Here is a 15,566-nt window from a genome sequence, read left to right as displayed (position 1 = left end):
CTCACGGTGATACTAAGTTTAACTTTAAGTAATGAAATAGCTTTAGCTTAAACCAGTTTGTTAATATTGTGGACATTAAATACATACAAAATATATGAAATGCTACCGCGTGGTGAGGTCACTGGTTATGGTTTCGAAATTATGCTTGACTTGCTCTATATACAATTTTACATGCGATATTTTGAGCTATACCCCGATAATAATTCAGAGCTTTTATTAAGACAAATATTTGATTTATACACTTACTAAAATATGTAATAAATAATATTTCCTTAAATATTAGCGATATGGCAATGTTGAGAAGTGAAGCCAATGGCAGGAGCCTCGCCATACTGTGGCACACCTGTCACCACGGTGACGCAACTTGGCTCCCACATTCCGTATCCTTCTGTTTAAATATTTATGAGCATAACATTCTTGAAGAAACGTTCTTAAATATATATTAAGCAGCTAGCAGTCATATATATTTGCAAGTGAGACGACACATTAGGATGCTGCTTCACTCTCATACGATTATCTCAGGCAATTTTTGTTAATATTGTATGTAGACTTAACATTTTGCTGAAGCTGCATTTCAGCAATCCACGTGGAGCCTCAGCTAGGCAAAATAGTACAATCCCTTTGAACCTTCACGTGTTCTGCGTATTGTCCACACCACGCAAATAATTTCCATAATTTCCATACCATAATTTCCCCAACTGTAACAGTAATCACACATAAAATACAATCTATACACGTGTAATAGTTACATATACAATAATTTCAATAGTGAGAAAATCGCTGGAGCAGAGCGAGGACTGAACCAGCGTCTTGGTGAATGCTAAACGATTTACTTATTGATATATCACGCTCTCGTGATTTCCTTGAATATAAATAATAATAGGCTGAGAGTGAAAGGCCGCCGGACCGATGGAGACAGTGAACATCCTGGAAGAGACCCTTCATTGCAGTGCTTAACAAACGACGAGGAGTTAATTGCATCAGCGAGTGTGTGGGATTGGTAAACATATGTGAATAATAACTACCATCGACTTATCCAGGGAAGCGTTTGAGGGACTGTCAATAAGGTTAACTTAGAAATGGTATAAGCATTTGGGCAATATTTCCTTTCATCTGATGCCTCTGTTTATCTAGCAGTAGATACGTACATGGAAGTTAGACATCGGTTGTGAGTTGCATCCCAGGAAAGGTTAGTATGATTGGCCTAGGGTGAACCTCAAGAAGCATAACTGAATTTTTGTCCGACTATGGGAAACAACATTATTCATGATGCCAGTACTAGAGCAAAAGGACATAAGACGATGATGCTAAAGGTACCAGTCACAAAGGATTTCATTGAGGGGCAAGTAAGTAATTATTACAAGAAGGCACCAAACTGGGAAGGCTATGTAGCACCACATTGAGGGGCAAGTGATTCAAAAGGGATATTGGTAAATCAAGATTATAAAAAACATTTGGGCATTCTCCAAAGAAATGCACGACTGAGACAATGCAGTTCTGCCAGAAGTGCAAGTTTTTGTTCCATTAAACACCCCTGAATTAAGTGCATAGTCAAGACAATCTAGCAAAATTCGTTTTCTACTTCATGTTACAGTGGAAAGAGGCAGGGCATGAGGATAGATTATATCTAATATAGTAACATGCAGTTTGTTATTGGCAACATCAAACAGACTCGCTCTAACTGTTGGATACTGTGTTACGAATGACTGGTTAAAAATCTGTTGACCAGCATGAATGGCTTCTTCAACAACAGCCTCTGCAAGTTTGCAGAAAGAACTAGATGACATGCTGAAAGCCAGGATAAAACAAGACTAGAGCAAAATATTTATATTAAAATTTTGTTGTGGATGGCTGCAACATGGTGTAGAATAGTGTTGTGAAAAAAACATAAAATTCTTCAGAGTAAATACAATAACTATGCAAAGCAAAACACTTTCCTCACATATAGGTTAAATCAAAGATTTCCATATAAACATACTTTTATAATCTTTATGACAATATTGTACTTGGGAAGGAAAAATACAGGCTACAACAGACCTTTCCTTGTTTCTGTAATCAATAGTAACTTTTACTTCTTAAGTTTTACAATGACAACAATATATAATCAAGTCTGATAAAATGTTTCAAATATGATACATTGGTATGCATAAATTTGCCAGTTAAGTGGCAACGAAAGCAACAACTGTAACATGATGATACTTAAACATTTGGACATTCCTATAGTTTTAGAACATGCAATAAAATGATTTCAGGTTGTGATATCATTTGTTCTCAAGATACAGTAGAACCTGTGGCTTTAAGTATCATATTCTTCATTTAAGTTAGAAATCTGTTATATACAGCAGAAAACAAATTATAACAAGATACAGTACAGTATACCTAATACTGTAAGTACTCCACATCTCATAAGATCATAACTTATGTCAATACAGTTCTTCCAAAAAATGATAAAGGTTTTACATATTGTCTGAGCTTTTCAGTTTGTAAAAATTTACTTCCCGTGTAGATCATCCAAAATATCAGTACATTGCATATTCCATTCAACGAACTACAGTATATGGGACCTTAATTCATTGCAACCAGAGATGCTGGTTGCATTTGAAACTCGCTCACAATGACGAGCAAAAACCGGGAATTTTCAAAATGAACTTTGAACCTTTGAGCCATTGTGCTCAATGGCTTTCCCAAGACCCTTCCCCCACCCCCCCTCTCTTCTAATATTGTGTCCATCTACAAAAATCATTAAAAATGTGAATGGGGCCATATTAACCGAGTTACCATTCATACCCTAATGTTTCTCCATGTTCTATGTACTGATTTTACAAAGGGAGATTTGAATTTCATCTTGTTATAAGAAGGACAAATACAAAGTGACCTATCTGTAAAGAGATTTAACCACATCTAGCATTTTTCACATGCCCTAACCTTGAAATCTCATTTACGAAGGAAAATGGGCACATTTTCCTGAACAAAAAGCTCTGCAACTGGAAACAAAAAAAAGAAACCCTATTTTCTTATATGCTCAATGGGTTTCCCAGTGCCCCATCTCTTCTAATCTTATGTCCATCTATAAAAATCAATAAAAAGGTGATTTGAGTCTTATTAAGAGTGTTACCATTCATACCCTTGTATTTCCCCTGCTCTATGGGGCTGATTTCACTAAGGAAATCTTTAATTTTAACCCAAGATATGATGGGCAACTTTCCCACCAGTCTTACGAATTCTCTCCCAACATCCTAAGTAAATATGCACATCCCCAGCTTCTGCAAACAATGAGGTGGTGGAATTGGGCGAGTAAATCCAGCCTGGAAAGTGTGCATTCTAACTGAATCTTCGCTGAATCAAGGTTCCACTGTACTGTACTTTATGCTATAACAGGGATGGCCAAACTTGCTTACTGTAAGAGTCACAAATGATAAAGCTCAGATGTTTGAGAACTGCAGGACAAAATTTAAACTTACATTTTATTGTTACATATATGTTACAATACTTTGTTACAAACATTTTATATCAATTTAAAAAAAATGCCTATGAAATGCAATACTTATTCATGCATGCAGTTTTTAAACTGTTTATTTTTATTAGTTTCAGTAATTGCAAAGACATTTAAAAGCAAATAAGCCAAAACATTTTAGATATTTGATATAACAAAACTGACCTCAATCATGGTATCGGCTTCCTTACTGAACAATGTCAACAGTGTTTGCTGATTATTTATTAATAATTTTAACTCATTTAACTTATTTTTCTTTAAATCTGATTTAGGTGGGTAAGCGTAAGAGAAGTTTTGTAATTAGCTTCAGTGGCACTTCAAATTACTGGCTTTGTAATAAGTGAGTGGCACTTGGCATTTGACACACACAGGTTTACCTCCTTAAACTGTGAATACAAACTTTTCCTCTCACTCTAGCTGAATTCTGTTTTTGCCTTGATATTTTCATTTCTTACAATTTGCTTAAGCCATCTTCCTTCACAGAGTTTTCACAGACACTTTAAATAAGATTTATATATGACATGTACCAGCTAGGCCTGCACAGTTCAACCTCTGCACTTATACTGAACTCCCTTCTGTAGGCCTCAGAACTCTTTATATAGCCGCATGTTTCTTGCTCTGAGTTTGGGTCGAAATTTCTAGAATATTAAAATTTTCTAGAATTTTTTACGGGCCATATATTAAAGGTCAAAGCTTGTGAGCATGTGGCTCATGAGCTACAGTTTAGCCATTCCCCTGTGCTATAACATATTTAGTAAATGATAAGTAAAGTTTTTATATTAAATTTTGGATTAACCATGGAAAACAATATGCTGTACTAGAAATCTGCTAGTTTGTGGAATTCAAAAGGCTGCAAGGAGGACATGAAGTGTTAATAGTAGATTAGCTTTTTGGCAAATGTCGAGTATCTTTTACCCCATTGAAAATTACTGTAATTTTAAAATACAGTGCAGGATACTTATATTTCTTCCCTTGTGCAATTTACAATGCTTATTTGCCTCAATAAAAATAATTAATTGAAACTAAAGGGATGTTGAACTTACATATTCAATTGTAAGTTATACACTTTACCAGTATTGCACATTTTGAAAAAGTGTTGGGAAAAGGGAGTGTACATAAACTAAGACTACAAATACTACACTTATATTTTAATGTTTATAACACAAGCATTGGAAAAATATTTGGAAGTGCCAAACATTTCTTGATCATGTGAGCATATAAACTGTAACTACATAATAATGTACACTGTATTCTCTGAATATAGCACAACTGGCATATGTAACCAGAATTTATTATGTATTAAGTATTCTGAAATTTATCAAGAAGATCCAATATTCGATCTTGCTCTTCTGCTTGGACATCAGAACTGCTACTATCACCCAAATTGCTTGCATACTCTGTTAAAAGAAAATATAAAACCAAGTCAAGATTTTAGAGAAAATAAAGTCAGGTACAGAACACTGCTAGCAACTGATTGCATGTGTTAAATGCTTTCTTTGAGCATAGCTTCATACACAGGTATACCTGCAAGGAAAGGAAAATGGATGAAATGGAGCAAAAAAAAAAAAAAAAAAAAAAAAAAAAAAAAAAAAAAGTTTGATTACATATATGTTGATATAATATGTAAAAATAGTATGAAAGGGGTGAAGATCATCAGAAAAATATTTGTGGGGGTCAAATTAATAGGAAGAATAAATATAATACAGTAAGTACCTAAGCACGGGTACCTAAGCTGGAGACAGTGGAAGCAAATGTGAAATTAAACATAAATAAAGATTAGGCAAAATATTAAATGGCAGAGGAAACGCCTGAGAATGTGGATGCAAAACGGTTATACAGTACAACTTCAATTCAACCAACTACTGTATGAGCTCGATTATCCGGACTACTGTACTGTATATGGAAAAGACCCCACCCGGATAAGCCCAACTTAAGCAGAATTCTTACCGGGAAGTGCAAAAATTAACATTTACAATTTTTTTGTACCACAATCAACGTAATTTGAATTTCCACACACACACACACTATAATTAGTGTGTGTGTGTGTGTAATCTACACATTACAGAACACAGGATGCAGAAACAGTCTTTTGAGGTGAGAGTAAACATACTGTACACTCACCTCCATAGAAGAAAAATATGGTAAGTTATATAATACTAATAATTATTATAATATAATAATAATTTTTACAGTTTTTAACAACATTCCTGGCCTGGAATTGAACCCAGGGCCTCTCAAGCAAGAGCCAATAATGTAGACCACTGTGTTACAGAACCCTTGTTTACCCTGGGCTACACTGCCCAGTAATGAAAGGAATCTTAGTTTTATGATCATATGAAAGTGCCAGTTTCAAGTTAATATGACGAAACTTTCTGAAGATATCACATAGTGATTAAAAAAAAATGGTCTGGGGCCTATATTTGTCAATTTCAATAGCAGCCATACTTTGTGAAACTGAAATACAGAATTCTAAGTCAATACAATGAGTCATCCAAGATGTTTAATGAAACCTTGTCCAGAGTACAAATAAAATATAGAACAACAAAACCAAAAGGTGTCCCAATCAAGGATACTTAATAAATAAGTTAATAAGTAGAAGGTAATATATAAATAAAGCATCATACCTCTCATTATGTTTTTAATTGTCTTTACTGAAGCATTACGAAGGTTAAGAATTTTGAGAACTCTTCTTTTAATGGAGGGTGGTCCAGTAGCACAAACATCCAGCATAATGTAGTCAACCAGCTGTAATGTAAACAGGCCTCCATCTAACCGCCTCAAATACAGATCATCTTCATCCAAATTTTCAGCCTGAAAAATATTTAAAACCCACTTATTATAATCATCATTTGTAGGAGGAATTTAATAAAATGCTTTCTCCAAGGACTGTATTTTTTAATATAATGCATCATTATTATTATTACAAAATACAGTACTAATGTTGTGTATTTAGGTGGCATATACAAAAAATCTAATATTTACATTATAAATTATGAAAAAATACAGTAAATTATATAGTACTAATAGTAATAATATTATAATTATAATAATTTTTACAGAATTTAACAAATACAGTATACTGAAGACAATCGACTTGATAATAGTCTAGGATAGACCAAAACATCGTCGTCTCATCTACTGGTGTGTGGTTTGGTCATCATAATGACTAACATGAAACTGTGGTTGCTTATGTGTTGCCTGGAAGTGCATATTTAGCAAAGCCACTAGTATACAAAATGTACCAGCTCATTTCTAAATTTTGTAGGTATTATTTGTAAAATGTAATTGTGTATTATTAATTTTGTTATACAGAGTACTTATTGTAAATTTTATAATTATTGTATCAATACAGTAATAATCATTATGCTTAAATAATTAGTAGTGAGTGAGAGTTTGAATGCGAGTGTGTGTATATATACATTTACTGTATCTCCAAAACAGCGCCATGCATTATCATGTAAACCTAGGGCCACCTGTTAAAACAATAAAGGATTTATATAACAATTCATAAAGTACAGGTATAACCCTTTATACCTTTGCTTGTTCTTCAAGTGCATAGTTGGTAGCAAGTACTTTCTCTAGGTACTTGAAATGTAGTTCCAGCAGCCTGTCAACTTTCTCATGATCATTCTCAGTAAACTTGTTAATAAGACGTGTTCGCTGGTTGGGTCGGCAGTTTCGAAGCAGGGATGTGATGATAGAGATTACGTGTTCTTCATGCTAAATTAAGGTCAATGGAAAGAAATTTTATCGTAAGTGACTGTTGGTCTGAGAAATTTAAATAGTAAAGATATACAGGTAACAAATGTTATATTGTATTAATGTAGTACAAAAGAAGTAACAACAAATTAACATAAAATACAATAGAAAAAGCATGATTATGCAAATTATTGAAAATATATAAGATATGAAGGTAAAACTACTGGAGGTAATTTAGGATAATCATCACACTACCAATACCCCAGTGCCAACTTTCATCATGTCCAGAGAAGATGGAACAAGTAAAAAGATTGATTGCAGATGATAAATACAAGCCATGAACAGGGTAGCAACCGAAGATTTGCTAAAATGAGGTTCACCGAATTAACGTTGCACTGAACAAGCAGAACCACTCATTCAGGAAAACCCAAATAGCCAACAACCTCCAGGTTGAATGTTAGCCAGACTGTCACAAGACTCAACCAGGAAAACACAAAAACTACATGGCCATACTGTACTTAAAGCATGGCTTCTTGCCAACAAAAGGCAATGGAAGAAGTGTCTTACAAAAGTCTAGCCATGGGACACTGATGAACACAATACAATATAAATTTTTTGGAAAGCCTACTCAAGTCATATTATTCATGGTATACAGTAAGTACTGTTTGCATGATTTCCAAAAAGTGCTTCACTTACATAGGCTATACATACACTGGTACAAAAATTATATGACTTGCCAAACCTGATCTTTATTGAGTCCCTTTTTCCCATGCTTGCCTGGAGTCTTCATGAAGAGTGGAAAAATGGTTCGTAAACCAAGAATCTCCACAAATTTGTTGCAGTTGTCGGCACCTTCTAGTGCTGTGAGTGCATGGTCTAAAACCCGTAACGCCCCATTACGTGACAACTTTTTCTCTCTATGACAAGAATGTAAAAGAAAAAGTGGTGTAAATTATTTTGAAACAAAATTTAAAGAAGAAAATATCCTTGATAAAACATGAAAATTAAAAATTTGAAATTTTTATGAGAATGATGAATATTTATGTATTACATTTACCAACATCCTAAATGAGGAATTAAAACAATACTGCATTACTTATGCAGTCATGACATAGTATTTGTATATATAATCATCACTAGCAAATTATCTTTGTGTATTTGCCATTCCATAATTACAAAATCTTATGTTAAACATTAAAGAGAAAATGTTCAGAACTTTGTTCAGTACTGTAAATGGGTATACAGAATAATTACTAATTAATCCGAGTTAAACACCAGGTGACACTAGAATAGCAGAGATAATTACTAGGCAACAAAACAAAACTATGATAACGCAGGATTACCAAGATAATTACTGGGAATAAAAGAACACTTATAACTACCGTAGATATAAACTAGCTCTTTATGCCCTGCCTTCTGGCTCATTAATACCTGGCACACTAATTACCTCCTTCAACTTTAAATGTTTTTTATCATATTTCTTCTTAAAGTCATGGATGGAATTGGCTTCAACAACCTCTTCCTTCAAAGCATTCCACTTGCCGACCACCTGTACAGGGAACGAGAACTTCCATACATCCAACTCGGCTGCAAATCCAGCTTCCCCTGATGTCTTCTCATCCTACTTATTTTCAACTTAATTTATATAGGTAGTGCACATCGCAACCAGGGTTGTTTGACCTGCGGTACACTTTGCAACCAGGGTTGTATTTAGGTCCCACATAAGTTTTAAAACTCTTGCAGGTACATAGGGCTTACAACCACTTTCTCAGGACTCCAGTAAATAGATGCTATCTTGGAAAAAAAAAATGTTGGCACCCCTCCTTGGCACAAGGGCCTCAGTACTAACACAGGAGACATGAGTTGCACACACAACAGCTCTCAAAATCACTTACAGATTGTTTGGTGTGTCTATGTATCATGCAATGAGACCTCATGTTCCTTTGGAAAATGAACAGGTGAAAAATTATTAATTTTCCAGATTTAGTTGCCAGGGTTCTGATAATAAAAAGCTGTGTTTTGGCTAGTGTTAGTGATGTGTGCAGTGATATTGGGTGGCACTTTGCTTTATCAGGTGCCAAGTGTGGGGTAGGCTCAGCTTGGACAACTGCTTCTGAGAGTATCACACCCACCAGAACTGCTCAGTTGTTCATAATGGTGCATAAATATGTAACAGGTAGTTATAAATAACATGTCTATACAGTGTGATAACAACAAAAACTGTGTATGAGAAAATCTGTTAGGAGCAGTGATGAGGGTTCACGCCTATGTGGGGGATGCTCCCAAGCACACGCTTCTAGCGACTAGACCACAACACTCTTCTCATTGATGCAGTCAGTGTGATTACTCTCTTTAAAAACAGTATTTTTCGTTCTAAGAATGCAATATGGTGAACAAATTAGTGATACAAATATATTTGTACATACCAATGTTCCACTCATTCTTTGATATAAATTCTGCTATTGACAGCCTAATAACTAAATGCACAGAAATGTCAATGAACAAAATTTTAAAAGATGCAAAAATACATAAACTGTGCATGGTAACTCCTCCCTTCACCCTATCCAGGAGCAACCTTGCCCAGTATACTTTGTGAGCGATGAAGATGGGATGCTGCCATCAAGACCTTGATTACTACAGCCAAGGCAATACAGAAATTTTAGTTTTTTGTATTTTTCTGCTGCACACAATGCAGGGGGTTAAAAATGTGGATATGACCCATAGAACAATGTGGTTATATATTGATTTTGTGGTGTTCAATACTAACCTTAGCATAAGGTTCATTAACTGAAGACCTTCACCACGCAGGAACAGGTCACGGTTAGCAACTAGCATTAAACATGAACAAAGGGTATCAAAGAGATTCTCCATCATCTCCTGTTCTTCACTAGTAGATGGGTCATGTCTTTTATACACCTGAAGATAAATATTTCATTAATAATATTAATGGTTACACACAATTTGTATAATCCTACCACCTTAATACTGGCCTCTCAAAATATAAATAAATAAATGTTATATAAAAAATCAAAAGGAAAGGGGGGTGGTAGGAGAAAAGCACACAAACTGTATTGGAGGGGACCTATACATTCTCTCTAATGCATTGTGTGTGGTTTCCTCCAAGGCTAAGGGTCCCCTTCTTTCAGCCAAAGGTGCTACTCCCTTCCTTTATATATTTATTTATCAGGTGTTTATACGCCTGATAAATACATAATGTATACATTTTATACATAAAAAAAATAATTGTTATAAATTGTTATGATAAATAAAATTGATATTAAGTTGTGATAAAGTTGTGAAGTTGTAAAGTTGTATAATTGTGATAATATGTGATAATTATTAAAATTATGATAAAGTATATAAATCAATGTAACAGTATAATTTTTTTATACGGGAATACTTACAGCCAGTTGCTGAAGGAGTACATCAATGCCATCCATTTCTCCCAGGAGACGGCGATTTTCCTCATGGCTTTGGATACAAATGGCCAAAATCTCCGAGGCATACAATTTATTAGCATCAAAGGGCAGCTTAGTGCGTAGTCTCTTCAGTACCCAGGCTAAGAGACCACCAGGTCCTGCTTCACCACAAATTTCAGGTCGCACTTCAGCAAGATTTTCAATAATTCCTAAAAAGATAAAGAATAAGAAAATTTCATATTCATCATTAAAACATTTCAATATACATGCAGATCTTTAAGTACTAAATACTGATTACTGTACTAATACTTATATTTTTGAATATTAAAATTAATGAACTTTGACCACTGCACTGCACATAGTGCCTTAAGGCACTTGATGGGTGGTGTGAAAATTGTCTTAATTTACTGATATTTTAATACACACAGAAATCACAATAATGTGATATAGCAAATGAACAAATCCACAAGGGCTTTGATGAGGTTTGAACCTACACACGGGATGTTCCGAGATGCACCTTGGTCAACGGTACCATGACACTGTCAAAAGAATTCAAACCTGGAGTGCTACTGGCCTTACGAGGATCCTGAAGCTTCTCCGAACCCTAACCGGGGTTTCACACAATTCCCCCCAATGCAAATTCCCATGTGGGTTTGTTCATCTAATATTTTAATGGTTTTAATGTTTTTTTCACTGATTTGAAATGAAAATTGTTAAGTTTGGCAATATTTTTCTCCTTATCTCATGTTCAGTTATGTTAATAATTCATTAACAATTGCACCACGAAGTTCTCACATGAAACAGATATGCAGTGCAAGGGCTAAAGCAATTTATTTACATTTCTATACCTTCAATATCTCAATTTTTGTGGGCACTTCATTCTAGAGGTGAAGAGATAAAGTGCCATTAAACCCTTAACTTAACACACTTCTAGCGAGCTCAGATTCCATATTTCCTTAATGAGGAAGGTATGGTTAATTATTGGGTACCATTTTTAATACTGTACTGTATATCATCATATCACAACATACATGTAGAGATTCTGATGCAACTATGTTATATCTTAAAGATATATATGAAGGTGCTATACAAATACAGTACTGCATGGATACCACAAATTTAAGATACTTTTTTTTATAGTCCTTATACCTACCGAGAATACCTAATAAAGTAATCTTATTTATGAATGTTCCAAGTGCTGAAAGCAGTATTATACAAAAAAATATATACCCTACACTGGGGTGGTTCTTCTCCAGCCCCGACCACGGTGATCTCTGCATTTGGAGTCCCTGTGCCTTCTTTCATCAACCTTGAGGTAACCTCTGGAGCTGGAGTCCCTAGGGCCGTTCAATGTTACCATCAACGTCGTTCTGACAGTTCCTGCAACGGCACTGGAACTAATCGTATTGGTGTTTGCCTTGCCATTGGAGATTTTCGGCGCTGTGGAGAGGGGGGGGGACCTGTTGCTTGGGTGAAGGCTTCTCCCTCGTATCAACCTAACCTGGCTTTGCGCCCTGGAGAGGTCACTCCAGACTAACAACCAGAGCACAACGCCATATTCTCCCGAGACTGATGGATGCCTACTACTATATATCCTACCTAGGGTATTATGGACACCGTCAGCCTCTGGTTTCTGAGTTTCATCCAAACGCTGAAGGTTATGGACCAGGATGGTAATGACCTGACCCTCCAACAGAGCATCAATGAGTGACTCTGCTCCAGTTTCCTCCTGCAAGTCCTCCACTTCAGTCATCTCCTGCATTAATAAATGTTCATGTTCAGTTCATTTTCCCTTTTGGATTTAAAAATACAATGCTGTATTTTATACTATACTAAAATGCAATACTCAATTTCATATGAGATGATGAAACAGTTACAGTATGTACAGCTACTAATTAAGCCTGAAGCAATACACTAGTTATTTTTTGAACACACACACAGCAACATAAATTGCAGAAATGAAAGAAAGCTAGAGAATGATGAAGTTAAACTGTGTTCTCTTAAATGAGATAAATCAATGAAAGCTAGGTTAAAACATAACGTGGAACAAGAAAAATATACGAGTGAAGGAAGAAATTAACACAAAAACACTCATTTTCTGAGCAAGGTCCCTCAAAGCCTTGTGTATTGGACCTATTAGAACAGCAACTATCCACCAGACTCTAAATGACTACACAGTAGTTCCAGCTATGAACTAGACAGTCAGCTTGGTGGAGATCATACCTCAATCCAACCCAAGATTAATGCTCACCACAACACACAAGTCCTACAAATCACTCCAACCATTCTCCAAACGACTTCTGGAAACTTGAAAAGCACAAGAAATACTCAGTAACTTCCAACTAAACAACAACTGACTTAACTACCCCAGTCACCACCAGCACAGATTAGGGAAAGTGGACCATATCACCATGTCTGGCACTTGTGACTCGCCCCTGCTCAGACAAAAACCTTTGACTGTTAAGTGTAGTGTGGTGTTCCTTAGTAAGACTTTTCAGTTTTATGAGGAGGCCTTCCTTTTAAGGTTTGTTGTGTTGCATTATAAGCTGTGACTGTTAGGGTGTGTGGCAGCTCAGAAAATAGCATTGTTGTAAATATTAAAACAGAAATAAGTAAAATTTATTAATGTTAGCATACCTGGAGAAGATCAACAGTTGCTATGGCAATGTCAGTATTGTCATGGCTGAGGAGTGCAAGCAAACTCTTCACCATTCCCAACTCCACCAACACTGGGTAAAGCTCTGGGACTGTTGCCACTACATGCAGTTCTTCTACTGCATCATTCAAATCTATTTCAGACTCCATAAACCTAAAAATATATATAATTATGATCACCATAACCATTACCACATTACTGAATCTCATAGGATGGGGAGGCATCAGCCCTAAAATAGATGTACAATGGAGGCTAAGAATGTTAAAGACATTAAAAGAGAACACTACATCCATTTACTGCATTATATTTTCCACACTATGTATTACAGAATCATTCAGAATGAGCTTCACACTCCAATAAAACCTTAACAGCAGTACCCCACCACTTCAAACTACTATATGATGTGCAAAAGTCTGCAAAATTTTAACATTGAAGAGAGCATATTGAAATGTTTTGGTCATATTGAATAAATAGATTATAATATAGGGGGTAGAAGGAGTACTTTTAAGTGAAGTTGTAGGTAGGAGGAGGAGGGGAAGGGAAGGTCAAGGAGGACAATCAGCCTAAGAGTGCAAGGAACCTGGGATTAAGTATAAAAAGCACACAGGAAATGGATGGAAATAAAGCCAGAACTCCAAGGGACCTCTTTCTTTACTACACTTCTTTCAATAATACTTACCAGTATCTTATTAATTAATAAATACTTTTACCATGTTCCAGACACAAAAACTGTATCTTTAGAGGTGCAGCAGGTATTGTAAAATCTTGAACGGTACCACAATGCAAACAACTGAATTGCAAAAAATGCAAATACAAAAATCTACACGAACTCACATTTAGTGAATCTTTACATAAAACAACTGCCCCTTGGTTAGCACTTTTTTTTAATACAGAATAGTACATACTCAACTTGTGCACAACAAAGGCTGAGTATTAGTACAGTAGTTATAAAATTTCCAAACAACAATTAATACTTACTTCCTTGGATCATCTGGAAATTTTATTCGAAGCTCTTGGTTTTTCAACACTCGTTTTTCAAATGCAAGAATCATCTTCTTCAATTTTGATTCATCCAAGGGTCCCTCAACCTAAATAGCAAATATAATAATAAAAAGTACTATATTATGTATGCACAATATAATTTCCCAATACTTGTGGATAATTGTGAAAATTTGTTTCAAGACAAAATGTTATATTGGTGCATGTATTGATGGCACATGAGTATTGTACATGGCAAGCAGTGCCGCAACACTTGTGGCACAAGGTGAGGGAGGTATTGAACACAGTTCATAATGTGGGCATAATGAACATAATTCTTACCTCATCTGGATCTTCCTGCTGCTCAAGCTGTTGCAGTTTTTCTTCCACAATCTGGCGGGTGCGTGCATTAGTCACTGAGGGAACAACATTTGTAGCTGGTGGCTGTGGACCTAAACCTCTGGATTCTAGTCTTGATCGCTTTCTCCCTGGTCGTTCTTTTTCCTCTTCCTCTTCCTCTTGGGCTCGTTTCACTGCCATCTCCGGCTGTTGTATAGTGGATAAGACAATTTATTGATGTCAATCTTATTTATGTTTTACTGTAATCTTGAATGAGCTTATTACTTAAACTATAACACTATGGAATTTGAGGTTCGTTTGTTTATATTTACTGTACTTATACCTCAGCATCAGGCACACATACACTGCTGTTATTACTGTATCACCACCTCTCCTACTCCCCTATTAATAACACGAGTCCCACAGGATAGCATACCAACACCTCTCCTATATCTTACATATATTATTCACTTACCTAACACACTGCAACATCTAAGACTAAACCTAAGCTATATGCTGATGCCACTGCCTTTGTTTTTTAAAACTAACCTGTACACCTACAAAAATATACTATACTAGTAAACAATGAAGGAAAGGAAGTCCACTCGTGGATGTCTATTAACAAACTCTCGTGTAGTGGCAGTATCATAACCTGCCGTGCTTACTAGCTTCCTACTGGCCAGGCTACACATGTACTGGGAGCCAGTCCAAATTTTTACAAGTTACCTGCTGGAGGCTGTCAGCATGGTGCCTCCAGATTCCTAGTGGACTCAAGCAGACCTTGTTGAATTACTTTTGCCTATTGTGGTCCAATGGGTTTAGGCATGCATCTGGGGGTGACCCAGGATGCTGGTTCGATTCCTGTCCTGCTCCAGTGATTTTCACAAAGATATATCATGCTATTATTATTTCCTAGTGTATGTTTTTAATAAGTAGTGACACGTGTTGGCTAGATGAGAAACTGTCACAAGGATGGATACTT

The 15,566-nt window shown here is 35.7% G+C and overlaps 1 protein-coding gene across 1 annotated transcript in view; it reads right to left on the bottom strand.

Moving 5' to 3' along the window:
- Nucleotides 1-1,967: 1,967 nt before the first annotated feature.
- LOC123756788 (beta-catenin-like protein 1) overlaps nt 1,968-15,566 on the bottom strand; it is a 14,856-nt gene continuing 1,257 nt past the window's right edge. The window contains exons 2-11 of the mRNA XM_045740124.2: nt 14,588-14,791; nt 14,246-14,355; nt 13,249-13,420; nt 12,211-12,367; nt 10,597-10,820; nt 9,960-10,108; nt 7,935-8,109; nt 7,028-7,213; nt 6,118-6,304; nt 1,968-4,890 (exon numbers count right to left, since the gene is read on the bottom strand). Of these exons, the coding sequence (XP_045596080.1) occupies nt 4,793-4,890; nt 6,118-6,304; nt 7,028-7,213; nt 7,935-8,109; nt 9,960-10,108; nt 10,597-10,820; nt 12,211-12,367; nt 13,249-13,420; nt 14,246-14,355; nt 14,588-14,791 (1,662 nt within the window). The 3' untranslated portion in view covers nt 1,968-4,792. The remainder of the gene's footprint in view (nt 4,891-6,117; nt 6,305-7,027; nt 7,214-7,934; nt 8,110-9,959; nt 10,109-10,596; nt 10,821-12,210; nt 12,368-13,248; nt 13,421-14,245; nt 14,356-14,587; nt 14,792-15,566) is intronic.

Source organism: Procambarus clarkii, chromosome 26, assembly GCF_040958095.1.
Source record: "Procambarus clarkii isolate CNS0578487 chromosome 26, FALCON_Pclarkii_2.0, whole genome shotgun sequence".
Lineage (NCBI taxonomy): Eukaryota > Metazoa > Arthropoda > Malacostraca > Decapoda > Cambaridae > Procambarus > Procambarus clarkii.
The sequence above is the reverse complement of the archived record's forward strand: the minus strand, read 5'-3'. Positions and strand labels throughout refer to the sequence as shown.